The 18163-nt window shown below is 48.6% G+C and overlaps 1 protein-coding gene across 4 annotated transcripts in view; it reads left to right on the top strand.

The window, feature by feature from the left end:
• The first annotated feature begins 325 nt into the window (after nucleotides 1-325).
• Nucleotides 326-18163, top strand: part of TNPO3 (transportin 3) — a 42677-nt gene continuing 24839 nt past the window's right edge. For 2 of the 4 annotated variants that reach the window (XM_010568784.1, XM_010568783.1), the window contains exons 1-2: nucleotides 326-474; nucleotides 17664-17864. In XM_010568784.1, the coding sequence (XP_010567086.1) occupies nucleotides 349-474; nucleotides 17664-17864 (327 nt within the window). In that variant the 5' untranslated portion in view covers nucleotides 326-348. Of the gene's footprint in view, nucleotides 475-13779; nucleotides 13820-15510; nucleotides 15700-17663; nucleotides 17865-18163 lie in introns of those variants that run through there. The other 2 variants (XM_010568785.1, XM_010568787.1) reach the window with 2 other exon arrangements.

Raw genomic sequence — 18163 nt, 5'->3', positions numbered from 1 at the left:
AGGCGCAAGGGGATCGTTCCGGGTGGGAGATTTGACGCCCCCCGTTTAGAAAAAAAAGCCGATCCGGGCGGGATACGCGAACCGGGCCGAAAGGAGGAGGGGACGGAGGAGGGGTGTAAGGGCGGCGAGGAAAAGGGGGTGAAGGGAGGGAGGAAAAGAGGGAAAAGGGAAGCGGAACGCGGTCGGCGGAGGGAGCGTGTTTCCGGGGGGGACCGTTCTGTCAGGTTACACCGCCCCGTCCCGGTACCGGAGGAGATGGCGGCGGGCGGCAACGGCGGGCGGTGCTGAGGCGGGGCGGGAGGGGAGGGGGGGTGGCCGTGGTGGGGGTGGAGGAGGAAAGAACAAGCCATGGAAGGCGGCGGGGGCAAACCCAGCCTGCAGGTGGTGTACCAGGCCGTGCAGGCGCTGTACCACGACCCCGACCCCAGCGGCAAGGAGCGGGCGAGCTGCTGGCTGGGCGAGCTTCAGCGATCGGTGAGGCCTGCCGGGGGGCGAGGGGCTCCCTCCTCCTCCTCCTCCTCCTCCTTCTCCGCCTCCTCCTCCCCTTCCTCCTCCAACCCCTCGGAGCTCGGTCGCGGCCCCTCGGTGGCCGGTGCCCGGCGGGGAGGCCCGGTTCCGCCGTGGGCCCGTTCCCCCGGGGCTCCATCCGAAGGGCAGCGGGGTTGGTTGTTGTTGTTGTTGTTGTTTGTTGTTGTTGGGGGGGGGGTTGTTGGGGTAACGCCGCCCTCCCAGCCGTTTTGGGAAGCCCCAGGCCCGGCTCTTTTGTCAGCTCCTTCGGTGGGTTTTTTTTTTCTTTTTAATAACAGGAAAGATGGGCTGAGGCGTTTGGCACAGCCCTCACGGTGGCCGGGAAGGAGGAAACGGCACCGGGAGGTGTTGGGGGGAGCGGAAATTGGAGGGGGTGGCTCACCCCAACCTTCTCCCGCCGCCTGAGGTGAGGGAGCTGGCCGGCATCCCACGGCAGAGCCAGGCGGCGGGAGAGGCCGAAGGCGTCGGAAGGGATCGGCGACAGAGCCACGGCCGCGATCCTCCCTTCCGAAGTCTGTAAGCCACATACGGCGAGCTCCTTCTCCCCCAAACTTTAGCCTTAAGACTAAATTGGGGAGGCAGTGCATGTTTTCCGGCCTCACATTGTCTTGGTGGAAACAGATTTGTTCCCTCTGGGTTGCAAAGCTGGGGGTCACTTCGTTGTCTTCCCTCTCCAAAGCCTGTTGTCTCTCCTTGTCATCTTTTGTACCGACGCATTGCTCCCTGCCCGGCTCCTGTGCCCTTTGTGGCACTGTGGCACGTAGTTTTCCCCGTCTGCTCTTCCCCTAAAATCTTTGGTGCCTGCTGATGCTTTCCCAGGAGAAGTCTGATTAGTTTTAACTCGCGGGCTGTCACTTCTGGAGGAGCGAGTCTCCTGCCCGCCTCGCTGGTCTTTTGATCTCAAAGCCTGAATCCCGTGGAGCAGAGCAGAGAGTTCCCCTCCTCGGCTCCCTCAGGGCCCCCCCCCCGCCCCGAACAGGCTTCGCAGATCTCCCTTCAGCTCCATCAGCTTCCCACTGGCTGGTACATCTTGAGAGCATTTGTTACCACAAACTCATGTTTCCTTCCCCCCTTTCTTTTTATTTACTTGAGCGCGCCACGCAGAGTTACATCCCCGGTTACCACGACAGTTTGCAGCAGTGTTTGTTTCTGCAGCTATTCCGCTAAGCGAGGAAAAACCCATCGGTCAGGTGTATGTGTTTTTAGACAGCCACTCTCCTTGTTTGTCCCCTGACCTGGGAAGGGGGCTTCGCACTTTGGAAAGCACCCGGGGAGAATTTGGGTTCTGTGAAGGGGCCCAACGCCGATCAGCAGTGGGTTCGAGCCCGCAGCGGTTCTTTGGTGGGTCTGAGCACCACTGGCTGTGGTTATGCCCATATGAAGATCTCGTTTCAGTTGAAAGAAGGAGATTATTATTTCAGAGATGATTCCTGTTCCGGAAACAACCCAAATCTGTGGTCGCAGCAGCGGGTGCTCGGTGTTTGCTGGGTGAGGCCTGCCTGCCGAGTCCCTGCCTGGGGCGGGGAGCCAAGAGCTGTCTGAGGACCCCAACTTCTGAGTACAAGGGGAGTTAACGATGGTGCAATTAATGCGGATCCATTGGTGGGGTAGATAACCATTTCACAATGTGCTTAGAGGAGCGCCTGGTCAGCCTTTGGGGCGGAGTGGAGAATCAGGGATGGGTGAGGGATGTAGTGGGATGAAGAAGATGGATTTCACCCGTACTCTGTGCCGGACAGGAGGCTGAAGGTGGTTCTTCTGCATCAGAGGTCTGCGGGCTGCGCTTTGGCTGCCCACACGTGGTACAAACTGCCCCATCCAAAGGAGAGCTGGAAGTATTTGAGACTTACTTTTAACTTTTAGTACCCCAACCACCTATAAGGATGGGATCTCTCTGCCTATGAAAAGTCTTGGGGTTTCTTTTGCTCCGCTGTGGTTTCTTCGGGCTCTTATCTGTGTTGTCCAGGTTGTTTTTAATAGAAATCACGGGTGCCCTTAGGTGGTTTTAACCTTTGTGTTCCTACAAGGCACCTCTCTGCGCTGCTTCCCTCGACTGGCTCCGACTGTTGCACAGACAGTCTCCCATGTCAGTTTCTCTGCACGGCTCCTTTTGTCCTGCGCACAGATAAGTGCCTGTGAAGCACCTCGGCTCTTGTACCAGAAAACAAAGGGGATCCCTTTGCTTTTCAGAGAGACATATCTCTCCTATCTCTTCTCAAGAGAAATGCCTTCAGAAATCCCTTTCCAGCTCTGGACTGACTCTGTTGTATGTACAAGGGTGTTTTAAACGCAAGCAGCGAACTAGCTCGACTCCACGTTAACAGCATTTCTGCTTCTCGCTTTTTATTTGTGCTTATTTGGCCTGATCCTTTCAGAGATTTATTTGCCGGGTCTAAGGGTTAATTCCAGTTGTTTTCCAGGCCTTTGGATGCTCTGGGGCACGCAGCCTGATTTCATTCAGCATGTTCAGCTTGGTTAAACTACTCTTTATCGAGTTTATTTAAACTTTCAGGCGCAAGCTGGAGGAAGGTGAGCACTTTTGATAGCATTAACGCCATAACAGATAACAAATTTGACTTGCTCAAGGCCTGGGGGCTGTCCAGCCCCCTCGTTCTCCTTGAGAGAAGATAACGACTGCTCAGAGAGGTGGTCTTGCGAGCTCTGCAGCAGTGGTTAATGAGGCAGCCTGGAGCGAGACGAGAATCTCGTCGTGTCAGCGTGCCGGTGTGTGTGATCTTAACCCTGTGGTAAGTGGGAGCCCACAGCTGCTGTGGGGTACGAGCATGCCCTGGCTGTGGTAAAACTGCCTGGTAGTTTTACTGATGGGTACGGGGATGATATTAAGCTGCTTCTTAGCAACTTCTCCCTGCAGGTACGACGTTGTCCGATCCCTGCGCCTAAATGAAAGCTTGTGATAAAAGTATTGTGTGTAATTGAGGGCATAAAGCTGCAGGTAGCTGATGGCTGAGGTCTCATTTAATGTAATTTTTTCATAAAGAAGATAACAGAAGCTTTGGCTGCTTCTTTGTGAGACAGGGTGGGGGAATTATGCTTAACAAGCAGTGCTAGCTCCGTGCCCGTCACTGGCGTTGTGTGCTCGGCATGGCGTGGTGCTGCAGGATTAGCGCTGCCTGTGGCAAAGCGGAGTTTAAAAGCAGGAAACTATTCGTGCACATGTCGTGGAGTATGGTAAGAGGATTTGGGACATGCCAGTCAGAAGTTTTTTGCTCATTGATGGTCGCAGGACATGCGCTGGAGCAAGTGCCTGGAAGGTACGTTGGAAAGTAAAGGTCTTTCTGCTTCTTTTTTTTCTTTTTTGTTTTGTGCAGAGAGACTGAACTTAGATGTTTAAGTAGCTGCATTCCTCTGTACTCATGAAGGCAAACATAAATTGCAGCCTTAGCTGTAGTAGGAACCAGCTGGCTTGCTTTCAGGTTGGAATGCCATTCCTGAAATTAAGGCCTTTCCTCCTAATGCGACTCATTAGCCGTTGCAGCAGGCACTGTTGAAGATGCAAGTACTCTTATACCTCTGTTTTTTACATTTATGAATATAGAGAGTTTATGAGGGTATAACATGGAGGTTATTCTGCCACCCTCTGTCCTTAGAGCTCTGTGTCCTCCCTCCCCTGGCAGAGGAGGGAGCTGAGGTGGCAGCAGTGAGCAAGCGTCCTGCCCGTAGCTGCAGCGAGCGGCAGGGGCAGAAGCCTGCTCTTGGGATGTGCACGTTGGGCTGTAGCTTTCAGGGGAAGATGGAAAACCAAAACTCCTTTGCCATCTTTCTGCACCCTTCATCCTTTCTCCTCTTAACAACGTGTTCCTGAGGTGTGGTGTGCAAGGCATCAGCTTTACTGAAGGCACGACCTCAGCGCTGAGCTTCAAGTGTGGATTTTGTGTCCAGTGGTTGACATAAAAATGTAAAAGCAGAGAGTGTGGTGGGTTTTGGTGCCTGACTTCTCTGGGTGGGTGTACTGGTTTCAGCTGGGATAGAGTTCATTTTCTTCCTAGTAGCTGGTGTTATGTTTTGGATTTAGTATGAGAAGAATGTTGATAACGCACTGATGGTTTCAGTTGTTGCTGAGTAGTGTTTAAACTAAGTCAAGGATTTTTCAGCTTCTCATGCCCAGCCAGCAAGAAGGTTGGAGGGGCACAAGATGTTGGGAGGGGACACAGCCAGGACAGCTGACCCAAAGTGGCCAAAGGGGTATTCCATACCATGTGATGTCATGCCCAGTATATAAACTGGGGGGAGCTGGCCTGGGGGGCATCGCTGCTCAGGGACTAACTGGGCATTGGTCAGCAAGTGGTGAGCAATTGCATTGTGCATCACTTGTTTTGTATATTCCAATCCTTTTATCATTATTTTCATTTTATTGTTGTTGTTATTATTATCATTATTAGTTTCTTCCTTTCTGTTCTACTAAACTTCCTTATCTCAACCCACGATTTTTACTTTTTTTTTTCCCCCCCGATTGTCTCCCCCATCCCACTGGGTGGGGGGAAGTGAGTGAGCAGCTGTGTGGTGCTTAGTTGCTGGCTGGGGTTAAACCAAAACAGTGGGTCAATAAGGAAAATAACTGATTCTTCACTTCAGCTATTTGCTGACTGTTGACAGGGACGAGCCAAAGACTTGGAGTGTCACCTACTGATCCTCAAAGCAGTGGCTGCGCTGACCAAGTGCTCGCTTATCATTAATATTTTGTAAACAAGGCCTTCTTGTATCTCGAGCCGGATCAGGTCACTTGGATTTAATAACCTGAAGGTCCTTTCTTTGGACTCTCTTCTGTTGACAAACCATCTCTGTGCAAATGACACCCATCGTTGAATATTTCTTAAATATTCATTATCAGCCAGGGTAGTGGTTGATTAGAAACACATGAGCAGTTTGTACCTGTTGGATATTTTAGCAGTTTGGTCTCAGTTGGTTACTTAAGTTTGCTGCTGCTTGGATGGGCTGTCGGGATTGGGTTGCTGCTATTTTTTTGCATTTCTGGAGTCATGATGTTGTCTTAAGATCTCACTGTTTGGCAGGATGGTCATCACATGCTAGAGCCATTGTGGGGACGAGAAGCTAAAGCTTAAATATTAGTTTGCGTGTGCCTGAATCGCTCCGTGGCATTGACAGGGCGCTGCTGAGTGGTGTCGGTAAGGTCGCTGGTAGTGATCGGCTTGGGTGGTTCAGATTTGTCCATCTGCTCCCCCTGCAGCATTGTTTCTTGCCTTTTAATGGCTAATTATTTCAGGGGAACGAGGCATGCTGTAATGGAATATCTTGAAGAGCAGTTGTGAGCTTGCCTCTGTCTTGTACAGCACTGAAGAGGTTGGCTGTAGGTACAAGTTTACCTAAATCACAGAATTCAAGGATCGTTCAACCAATGAACCTACTCTGTATGTTTGGAGCTGCATAAAGGCAATGCCAGACTAGTTGGAGTTTCTTTAATGTGGAAGAGTCGTACCAAATGTAGGGATTAAACTTGTTACAGATGTGCTCGGCTTTCTGATCCTGATTTCTTAAGTGTTTCTTCATTAGCTTGTCTCTGGAGCAGAGCATTTGTAAAATATGTGGCGCAGATAAGCAGCTGCAAGCTGGTGTGTTGGGTTTTTTCGGTGTGGATTAAGTGTAGGTTGGTTTGTGATTTAATGTTGATTCATAAAGTGCTTTCTAGGAGGAGGAAATTATCTGTGGCTCGTAGCCAGACAGGGTTCATTTAAGTGACTAATTCTGATATGGATTTCCTTTGATCTGTCCCTAAAGTTAATTTAATGATAATATTGGGTAGAAGCATAACCCCTAATTAAATAATAATAAAAAAATAATCAAAACACCTTTTACCAATTGAAGCATGATGGAAATAATTTTGGAATCCTTTCCCAAACCATTTTAAGGGAAATAAAATCTCACTGCCCTTGCACCCCGTGATCAGTGCTGCGTGTGTGGAGAGGAGCCCACGAAATGCATGAGAAACAGATCGTCTCTGCGAGGAGAACCCGGGAAGCAAACAAAGGAAGGCGCTTGCTGGCTTCCCTCTTGTTTACAAACATTGTTTAACGCTTTTTCATTTTAGGGTGGTGAGAAGAGAAGCCAATGTAAAATCCCCACATTGCCTGCAGCCAAGTTGTCAAGGGAACCTTTGGGTGCCAGTCGGCCACAGCATCCGATGTGGCCAGCTCTCACTGTCCCCTCCTGAGTTCCTCTAAGGTGTAAAAGCAGATGTTAGGGATTTGTTTTAGCGTCTCGGACAGCCTAAATTTATTTGGTGTTGTCATGTCACTCTTCCTTTGTACGTGATCGTGGCTTGGTGCCGCCTGTCGCTTTGAGGCTGGCGTGGGTTGGGGTTGTCCAACCAATGGGGACCCTTCATCCCAAACCAAAGAGCTGCATGCCAAAAATCTGTGTGTGGTCCTGGCAGTCCTGCACCGCTTTGCCTGCCTCCGCGCTCCCTCCTGCTGCTGTGTGGCACAGGCATGGTCCAGGAGATGTGGTTGAGCTGCTCGCAGGCCATGTGGCTTGAGAGCATCAGGTGCATCGCTCTTCTAAATGCCAGACTAACTTTCCCCCTTCCCTGCATGAAATAGCATCGCAGGATCACAGGAAGGGTCACCCTTGAGGGTCTCCAGTCCACCCTGCTGCTCAGAGCAGGCTTCAAGGTTAGATCTGGTCCCATGGCAATGATGGTGTGGCCATCGCTCAAACCATCCTGGTCAACAAGGCCTGACCCAAAATTCATGATTCACATTGCCAGCAAACCAGTATAAATGAGAAATCCCCAGACTCAGAAGAATGCTTGTCGCTGGTTACCCCGTAACCAAGTACCCAAGGACGGGGTTACTGGCCTTGATCTGATGGGGTTTTTTATCTATTGGTGCAGTTGGCTGGTTGTACTGGGCAATCATGCATGAGTGGCTGCTGCTGCGGGACATCTGGAAGTCTGTTTTGACACATCCAAAGGAAGCACGAGTTTAAAAGTGTCATTCCAGAGGTGAGCTGCTCATTTAGGGAGCATTGCTTGCAGCGTAGCCACCCTTGCCAGAGCTGGAGATAACCTTGCCTCCTGCAGGCTGCTGACCCCTTGATGGATTTTTGAGAGGTGATGGCACCTTGACAGAGCTTCAGAAGAGAAATCTGTGTGCCAGCATGCTGAGAGGAGACCTTAATGATCCTCTGTAGAAGGGACTGCGTTCATTGCCCAGTCACTGAGATGCTCCAGACTGCAGGGTTGTGTTCGGCCCAAGTCCTCTACTGATGGTAGTCCTGGGTTTTTGAAGCATTCAACGCTAGGTGTCACGAAATTGGCCCACATCTGGCCAAAAGCAATGGGTAGAAAAGGCTGCGGAAGAGAGAATGATGTGTCTCCTGGACTATCGGTGGAGAAGACAAGTTTCCTGACCAACCAAGTAGTCTCCTATGATAAGATGGCCAGCGTGGTGGATGGGGAGAGCAGTGGATGTCCTGTTCCTTGATTTTTAACAAGGCTTTCAACATGGTGTCCTGCAGTGTTCCTGTAACCAAACCGGAGGGAGATGGACCTGGTGCTTGGGAAGCTCTCCCAGTCACAGGGCTCAAACAGTAGTGGTCATCGACCTGAAGTCCAGCTGGTGGCCAGTTACGAGTCGCATTCCTCAGAGGTCGATAGTAGTGTGGGTACTGCTGAACATCTTCGTTAATCACCTGGATGATAGGACAGATGCACCCTCAGCAAGTTCATGGATGATGCCAAGTTGGAGGAGTGGTTGATGCTCTGGAGGCAGGGCTGCTTTTCCAAGGGACCTCGGTGGGTGGAGGAACAGGCTCATGAGGACCTCAGGCAGTTCAGCAAAAGCCAGTTCAAAGTCCTTTCCCCAGGATGCGAAAACCCCATGCAGCAGGTCAGCCTTGGGATGACTTTCTGGAAAGCAACGTTGTGGTTTGGGGTTTAGGAGACCAAGTTGCCCCTGGGCTGCATTAGGGTGGATAAACCCTGGAACAAAGACCAGTGTTGAGGAGGTCTCCATCCTTGGAGACATTCACAGGGGCCCTGAACAGGCTCAACTTAAGTTGCTTCTGCTTTGAGCAGAAGGTTTGACCAGACACCTGCAGGTCTGCTGCTTCCAACCTTAGTTATTCTGTGATTCTGAGTTTTAGGTTTTTCTGCAGTCTTATCAATGTCTTCCTTGCTATGATGTAAATCTTCCATGGTAAAGATTGACTGTGGTAGCAGTTGAATCATTTCAAGGAAGGGGCATGAGATTATAATTTGGAGAAAAAAATGCGAGTTAAACATGTTGGTGGAAGTTCAGAAGGAAATGCTGCCTCTGTGGCACGGTTTTACCAAAAGGCCCACTACATACTTTCCTTTTGAGCTGGAAGCTCTTGATTCTCGTAGCACCTACAATTCATAATTCATCTTTGTGCTGTTTTGGTATTTGTCTCATAGACTGGCATTGAATAGGCCCATTCCTTCCTTTGATTTGGTGTGTGGAAAAGGAGAGGAATTTCAGGGATTTTTGCTGGACTCCATCACCAACCCTGGCCTCGTGGTGAAACGACGTCTCCAGCACACAAGCTGCCATCTGTTTTCTCAATAACAGGCATAAGTCTGGCTGGCAGGCTGTCCGCTGGAAGATGCCTACCTTTACTGGCCCTCTTAAGTCATCTTCAAAGTCTTGTTGAGCAGAAGACTTGACTTTGAATGTGCTGTCTTTGCCTAAAGCTTGCTTGAGCTCAATGTGGTGATGTCCATTAGAACCATCCTTCAAAAGCCTGTACGAGACCCTGGGGAGAGGCGGCTCAATAGCTGAGAGGGTTTGCCAACTGTCTTGGCTTGGGAGTTATGACCTTGGGCGTATTGTACTTTGGAGGTACCACTTGACTGAAGAATGGAAACAGCTCTTTGTCAGAAGGCCGGGGTGTCAGAGAAACACTTTGTGGCTGCCTTTCAAGCGTGAAGCCTCCCCCTTTTTCACAGCTTTATGGCTCAAGCCAGTCTTTGTCTAAAAGGCTCTGTAAAATTTAAGGCTGTGTTAGAAGCTCCTCTGGCTGGTGCTTCAGCTTCTGCGTAGCTGGAAGATTTGTTCTGCGAGTAACTCTTTGCTAGCTGGAATTGAACAGACTGGATGCTCCTTTTTCCCAAGTTGGCTTCTCCAGAAGGACTTGTCGTTGAACGTTTCTGGCTGGAACGAGCAGAGCTGAGCTGTTAGGAACTCTGTCCAACATTGGCGCCCAACGTGGTGCAGCACTGAATCCCTCTTTCTTACTCGTGGTCTCTTGCTCCATACTAGGAGATTAAATTCTGGTGGAACTTGCTTGTTTCTGGTGACTATATAGTTCTGAAGTGGTTTTGGAGCTTAGGGAGCAGCTAGGGCCTCCACAGCTGCTTAGAGCCATCTGCATGTCCTTTGGTTAGATATGCATAGCCAAACTCCATTAATTTTCTTAAATTCACATCTCGAGTCTATTGGTGCCTCATGTTCTGCACTGAAGGGGCGCAGCAAGTGCTTCTGTGGGATGCTTCTGTGTCTTCAGACTCAAGACTGGTCAAAACCCAAGTGCAGATTTTCAGGGGTGCTTCCTACCATGCTCCATCAAATGATGGCAACTCTCAAGATGACTGGGCAATTCTTTGTCTCTTTGTCCAGCCCTCATCCTTCAAAATACGTGGTGCCCATTTCACTGCCCTCTTTCCATCTTCACTGTCTCCAGGGTCTCATCAGCTGAACCGATGTCACTTCTGGCAGTTGGTGGGCCTGGAGAAGTAGGTGGTGGGAATCGGCCGTGTCCCTCAGGAGCTGTAATGTTAGCTGGCATAAGCTCGTTCCCTTACGGATGGTCACTTTATAGTACCAGGGCTAGAAGGTGATGCAGTGCCAGCAAGAGGTCCTTCTACGTGGACTGGAGAACAGCTGAGGTGTCCACAGGGAAGGCAACGGTCCCTTTTCTCCTGGAGATATCTGGTGTGGACGTGCCATGGTTTGGCCTATGACTGGAGCTGGGGAGGCAGTTCTGCCCCAAGGCTGGTAGATGTGTCCTCTTACCTAAAATTCTTCTCCCTCTTGGGCAGTGCATCTTCTTCTGAGCAGAAGAGGCAATGTTACTTAGCTTTGAGAGCCGCTTATGGTTTCCAGCCTCCCATTTGAGGTCCTTTTTGAATTTCCTTCTAGCTGCAAACTGCCCAGCTCTTCTCTCCAGGAGCGACGCGTTTTGCCAGCTCCGTTTCCACCCGACTCTGGGGCTGAGGCTCTTTGCATCGAGGTTCTTGCATCAAGGCTGCGTTTGTGTAAGAGCTTGGATGACATCATCACGAGTGCTGAAGAGCAGCCTTAACGTGGTGGCATGTGGCTGCTTTTATGGATAAGCTTTGTGAGGGTGGGGCTGGGAGGCTTGGTGTAGGTGTGGGTGGTTGGTGGGCACGGGGTACTCATTCTGCTCAATTGCATTTTTCTTTCCCCTCCCTTGGAAAAAGGTTTTTACTTATCTAAAACTTGCTATTCTGATGCTTTGTTCATCAGTCTTAATGCTTCTGTAGCAGGCTCCTGTCCTCCAGCTGATGATCTCTGCCCTCTGGATGCCACCGGCATGGTGAAACTTGTTAGGCTTCAATCCTCTTCCTGTGCAGAAAAGTGAGGGAACTGCAGAAAATGAACAGTGAAATGATGAAAAATACTTTTTTTTTTTTTGCAATTGTTTTCACTTTTAATTTTCTGAGGTTCTAATGCTACAAGTCATCTCTAAATGAATGCCTTCTCATCTACCCATTTGTTAAAATTGAAAGAAATACTGCTTTTTTTTTGTGGGGAGGGTTTTTTCTTTGTGTGAAGAAGGTCCCTAGGCTCGCCTTGTTTACATCTTTGTCTCTTGTTGTTACAGCCGTGTAAACACCCAACTCATATTTCATCCCAGTATTAAATGTCAAGCTGCAAATGTTCTGTGCTTTAGCGTGGGGTTTCGGTTTTAATCTGCCTCTAGAAGCCGGGGGCATCAAGACAAATCCCTTTGGGTGGTGAACTTCAGAGCTCAACGACGAGGGCTTGAGCTGTCTTCCTGGTTTATGCTCATTCTTTTATTGCTCAATTTTTACATCAAAAGTGAATATTGAACCCCAGTATGAAGTTAGGTAGATGATAAAAGAAAATTTTATTCATGTGAGCAAGGCTGTGTGCAGATAGATCCTAGGGGACTGGAGGAAGCCAAACTTTAAGCCCGCGGACTCCTACGTACGGATGGGAACGGCAGCTCATGATTTGTTTATAACATTGCAACGGCACTCGGCTCCTTCCTCCCTGGGAGCTTCAGTACGTCTCTGCGAGAGCGCTTTTGCTTCTGACAGTAAACCAGCCTCAATTTTGCGTGAAAATCCTTTCACGAAGCGATGGCAACATCATATCTGAGCTATTTGTAATATGATTGGTGTTAGCCCCCAAGTACAGCAGTCTACAGGCAAACACCTTTGCTCTAGAAGGATCTGCACGGTAGTATGTAGGAGATATTAGACAAGAAAAATGAAAAATAGTTTGGGTTGGAAAGCGAAGATTGTTTTAGTTTGAACTGATGGCTGATAAGGTCATCAGGGGTGTCACCCTCTGTGTGGTTAGGGAAGGGGATGTTGGCACCCAGGCTGGGTTAGTTCACCTTCGTGGATCTCTCTGGAAATCCAGCTGGAGCTGAGTCTGATTGTAGGTGAAAATGAGGAATGAGCCTTTATTTTCAGAACTTTGAAGACAGGCTGAATCATACGCTTGCAAAATAGACTTTTCTGCCCCATAGTACTCATATGTTCTCAGTAGGAAGGCAATTTTTATTTAAAACCCCCCAAAATCCACGAGACTCAAGATGGTTTGCCAAGATCCTTGCACAATCTGATGGTGATGGTACGTTGTCTTCCTTCCCACAGGCGCTTGTTATCTGGAGGATGCTCTTAACTCGCTTTTTTTTAGCGATCTGGTGGTCAACGCTAGAATCTAAAATCATTATTTTCTAACATTTTGGAAATACTTTTTTGTCACGTGACCAGAAAAAATTCCCCAAATAACATTAATCTCCTGAAGTACTCAGCTGCATTCTCGTCGTTGGCGAGATCTGTTCTTCTTTGCAGTGAGATACAGACTGGGTATTTGACAGCTGCAGCCAAAGACTAAGAATTCTTTATTTATTTCCCAACCTGACATTTCTTGAACATCTTCCTTACCTGCTCTGCTGCCGTATACATCTATTCTTGCTAAATACTGCTTCAGGGTTTTGTTTTTTTCCTACATATTGATTGGCAGTCCAGGTAATCATTGTTGGAGCTGTTTGAGGGCGTGTGAGCCAACTTCTTTCAGCTCTTGAAGGGTTTATGTAATTTCTGACTATGCTGCAGTGAATTTTGGGCATACAAATAGCTTCTTTTAGTACTGTCAGTCATTAGTCATCACGAAACCATTAATAATTTCGCCGTCTTTGTTGAATCAGCGACTTCCAGACAGTTAGATTATCGGTTATATAGCAGCTCTCTGGCTTTGATTTTTGCATGCTTTTTGGTAGGATCTCCTTACACGCTTACTGTTGAGCACCCGTTTCTGCCGCTGTGTCTGTAATTGAACAATTCTAAATGCTGTGGAAAATATGTGCTCATTAATACAGTTGAGAAAGTTTTTAATATGAGTCGCAGAGGGTCTGGTGTGATTCTAGCTATTGTAGTTATTTAGTTTCTTAAGAAGGGCTTTTTATTTATTATGAGCTTGGGAATTACCTGGTGAATATAAATAAATCAGTAGGGACGTTTCCGTCAGAAATAGGTCCAAATTTTTCTTACTACCTGTTTTGAAGTTTTTACAGGCGAATTATGTGCTAGTAATAGCTGGAGTTATTGGAGAAAGCTTATTTAACAGCCCGTGGTCACAGAGGCAGCTGGAAAGAAAGGATCAAAGCCTGGTAACAGCAAAGGAGCTTGTCTGAAAGGAGGCAGCTCCAGAAAGACTCTGTCCTCGACCGTCGCGAGCTGTGGCCTCAAAGCCTGGTGAGCACCTATTGAAGCAAGCCTGTCCGTCCATGTGTCCATGGGCAGTCTCCTCCGTCCACCCTCCAGCCTTTTGCTGCAGTAAAGTTCAAAGGTAAAAGCAATTCATGGCAGCAGCAGCAGCCCCAGGTTGGGAACAAGGACTAGCAGCCGACCTGACGCATGGTCGGGACATGACGAGGACCAGCGTTTACAGTCAGGTTACGGTCCTGCGGAGAAAACGTGCTGTGTCCTGTTGAAAGCTGTGAAGAGTAAAGCTCTCCTGCTCCCCTCTGGATGTGGCAGCAGATTGTGGCAGGGATGGATTTGCCTGTCACTCAGGTTGAGCATAAAGGCGATTACTGCGCTTCTTTTGGGGCTCTTTCTGTGGTATTTGGATGCAGTTGTTTGCTTGAATTTTGCTGAGTTGAGCTAAAAGTTCTTAACGGTCTTTTCCAACCTAAATGATTCTATGATTCTAAAAGGAGGAGGGGACAGGAGAGGGGAGAACACCAGAGCTCTGAGCATCTCGGTGTGGTCTGAGGGTCCCTGATATACGTTAGTCTCGTGTCTGGGGACTTTTGGGGTTGTCAGCTCAGGTGCTACGTTATGGGCTAAAATGGCTGTAGAAATATCTTCCAGTGAAATTTCAGGGCGTAGATTCAGGAGCTGAGCCTTTTGCTAATATTGACTATAAAGAAATCAGAATTTTACTTTGCCGTAAGCAAAAAAGACTGGTTTTCGCTGGGAGTAAGACTGGATCATGCTGACCTTGACCAAACGTCTTGAACAACCTGGCAAACTGCTCGTGGCCTCGTCTCTTCCCCCTGCGTGACGCTGCAGACCCCTGGGCATGTGTCTGACTGGGGACTCGGGACGACTGGTTTCTCGAGTGTCGGCTGGTGATGTGTTGAAGACTGCCGCTGTTTCTGGGCACCCACCTTCCTGCAAGGGGTAGATAAGTTTTGAAAGGTGATTATTTTTTCTTTCAAGATGAATTCGTTCAGGCTCTGAATAGCAGAAGATTGATGGGGACCAAGGAATCACAAGGAAGTTTCTCAAGCATATTAAAAGCAAAATTTGAATGCTGGTGTTGCTCTCCAGACAGGGTTGGTGGGATGTGTGCTCCTGTGTGAGGGAGGAACAGAAGTGCCAAATTAGTTTTACATTTGGGAAAATCCAGGCAATAAAGTCACATAATGCAATTCTATCCGGTGTAATACTGAAGTTTTAATTACAGAAGCCAATAAGCTGAGATACGGGAGAGCTTGCTGAACCACTGAATTGGGATTTATCAGCGTAACCACTGCACCTGTTACTTCTTTTTGGTTGTGTGGTCTGTACCCATTTTGCCGATGCAGGATCGAATTCTTGATAACGGATGTGGCTCTTTACTTGGAAGACGTTAAATGCAGCTGGAAGACAAGGCTAGACAGACTGCATTTTTAAAAAAAAATAAGTATATTTAGCCATTGGAAGAACTGGCCAAAGGTTACGATTGAATCTCCTTTGCTAACAAAGCTGAAATGAGGACTAGAAGGGTTATTTTTTTAAAAATAGAGAGGTTTTATTTCACACTGGATTTATCTCAGGGAAGTCCTGTGGCTTAAAGGATTCGGAGATGAGGGCTGCAAAGCCATCACCTCATAGCATGGTTCAAGCTCAGAAATGCTCATCTGAAGTACCACTTCCAGATCTCTAAATCAGTTGAATTTTGTATTTTTTTAACTGTGCTAAACCAAAGAGCAGTAATCCTCCTCCATTATATAGACATCAGCTCATTTTTAACACTGCTTTAGGTTCATGAAGTGCAAAAATTCCCACCGTTTAAGTTCAGTAAAATAAGACATCAGTCTCTCTTCTTTTATCTTTCCATGCTTAGGCTGGAGATGGGGCGAGGGTAATGCCAAGGTGCCCCTGTGCAAGAGGATGCTTGAAGTTTGAAAAATAAAAATTTTAGAGACCATGCTGTGGGTGTTACGTCAGCCCTGATGCACCGGGGATGTCTGACCGAGCTCTCCTTTGATTTCCAGAGGTGTTCACGCAGGTAGCCTGCATAACCTCCTGGACCTCATGAACGTGAGCCGGACTTTCATCAAAAAACCCCTTATTTCCATAATGGGGTATCAGCTGCTGCTGTTGCTTGGCTGAATCGCCGAGTCCTGCTGTGCTGGCCAGCCTGATGCAATGCAACGCTCTGCTTCCCTTGTAGATAATTGGAGGTGAGCAGTAGACACATCCCAAAGAGCACTTCCCCCCTCCTCGATGCCTAAATGTAAGCTTAGGAGAAGTTTGTGACTGTCAAGGACTAGGGAAGGTGACAGCCTGGGTCTGCTTTTCCTCATGGATGTTTCTTCCAGGTAGAGCAAGGGGATGGCTTTTTTTTCTGGGGTTTCTGTTCATTGTGGCAGCTTCAAATGCACGAAGAATGGTAATGTCTACATCTACCAGTGGCTGGTAGCACCACCTGGATTTGTGCTTATGAAGTGTTTTTTAAAAGGCAGACAGACAGAATCCTTTGTACTGTGGATGATTTTAATATATTTAATTTATCTAATTGTTCCCTTCACTGTGCTGTTGGACCTGGATAGACTTATATATAGATAAAGTCCTCTGTGGTGGTTGTGGGGTCCTGCCTTGCTAGCCATCAACACGAGGCTTTTGGGGAACTCCTCCTTTTGGGGTGCGATATTTGTCCATCTGTAATGTTGGTCGGAACTGTCTTTCACCTCCCCCAAAGAGAAAAATTAGAAATATCTGTCATCCTCCAGTCCCATGACCCATTCACCTTATTTTCTATCACAGATATCTTTTGGAGTCCAATAGTGACTTTTGTAGTGACTATAGTGCTAGAAAACAGTCTGATGAGTGTTGCGTGTGGTCAGCCTTTCCTTCTGAGTGTCCGTGGCTTGTGTGTAGCAGCTTTTGGGGTGCAGGTCAGAGGAGGGGGCTGAGGCACTTGATGTTAGTCACACGCACAGGGTGGATCATGCGAATTGATTAGTTCAAGCTTAAGTACGCACAGAAATTCAGATTTCAATGGTTTTGGAAAAATAAAACATTAATTTTAATTTTTAAGGGGAAAAAAATATCTTACCAAAACTAAAATGTGTTGCAGATGTTTCAGTAAAGGAGGAGTATTTTACTGACCGTCTGAGTCCTTTGAAGATCTCGTTCCTTAACAGGAGACCTCACATCCAAGGGTTTCTTCCCAAGCTGTGCTGACATGCTGTGGCGGTGGCTCTGCTGTCCCTTGGTGGGGTTTGGTGATGCTTGGTGGCCCAGCCAAGCTTTCCTTCCCCGACTGGCTTCATTTTCCCATCAAACCCTGTGCAGTAGGTGCTTCAGCAGGTTTAAACAATGCCTGGGGTGTAAAGGGCTTATCCCCCGTGGCTGCCCGTTCCCCCATCTCAGCGAGGCGAGGGTGGCACGGGGTCTGCCTGGCAGTGCCCACCGGTCCTCTGGCTCACCCAGCACTCTCCCCATAGCTTCTGGTCTCATGCAAAGGGCAAAGCCTTCAGCCTTGTACCAGCCAGGAGGCCGTTTGTTGCCTCTCTGAGGCTGGGCAGATGATGATTTCCCCCGTTGCTGGCTCTCCTCCAAGCTCTTCGGCACATCTGTAGTCTACTGCAGAGTCACCGGTCCCAGTGTGTGCTCTTAGATGAGCCCGGTGGCTTCAATCTTGCAATTACGTATCATTATTTTGATCTGGGGAGACTGTTATCAAATCCTTTTTCCATTTGTCCCTTGCTGGGCGCTCTCTGGTTTTATTGCTGTGTAATAGGCGCAGCGATTATCCATCTTAGCCCAAAAAAGCCTCTTTTGTTGCTCTTTACTGCAAGGGTGGGCATCAGATCTGCTCTCTAATCTGCTCTCCCAGGGGGATTGTTGTAATCTCTGTGAGCATCTCCGCCGATGTCAAGTCTGTGCTGGAAGCTGATCAGCTTGTTCAAGTCATTGGGTGGGTGTCACTGCCCTGGCACCTTTGTTAGCCAGTCCCCACCGCTTGAGCTGTGACAGCAACGCGGCATGGACTGTCCTGGTGAAAAATTATGGGGGTATTTTGGGGGAGAGGATGCGTTTTCATCTGGGGGAATTTGGGCTTTCTCTTAAGCCTGCCGGTACCTACTCAGTTTGCTCCACGTTCCCCTGCCTGCTCGCTGACGATGCCATGCTTTGCTTCCAGGTCCACGCCTGGGAGATCTCTGACCAGTTGCTGCAGATCCGTCAGGATGTGGAGTCATGCTACTTTGCGGCACAGACCATGAAGATGAAGATCCAGACTTCCTTCTACGAACTCCCCACGGATTCCCATGCTTCGTTACGGGACTCTTTGCTGTCCCACATCCAGAACTTGAAAGACCTGTCACCGGTCATCGTCACCCAGGTAGGTGCTGAGCAGAGGGTTGGAAGGAGCTGCTCTCTAAATGTCTGTGAGCGAGAGAGGGCTGAGGCTGCTCTCAGCAGCAAAGCCTGGACCATTCAGTCTGAACTTACTGTTGAGAGCAGACTGGTAGCCAGGCTTGTGCTACAGCTCTGCTAGAGCCGTTCCTTACAGTAATCACCAGCCAGGGGGAGGAAGAATAGATGCTGCAGGTCACACCAATGGTGGCCAGCTCCAGCTTTTGTCACTTCTGACTTTCTCTGAGACTGAGACAACTCTGGCTGCTTTTCCCCCAGTATGGA

The sequence above is a fragment of the Haliaeetus leucocephalus genome, unplaced genomic scaffold, assembly GCF_000737465.1.
Source record: "Haliaeetus leucocephalus isolate CR32 unplaced genomic scaffold, Haliaeetus_leucocephalus-4.0 Scaffold257, whole genome shotgun sequence".
Classification (NCBI taxonomy): Eukaryota; Metazoa; Chordata; class Aves; order Accipitriformes; family Accipitridae; genus Haliaeetus; species Haliaeetus leucocephalus.
Note: the sequence above shows the minus strand (reverse complement) of the source record. Positions and strands in the feature narration are given on the sequence as shown.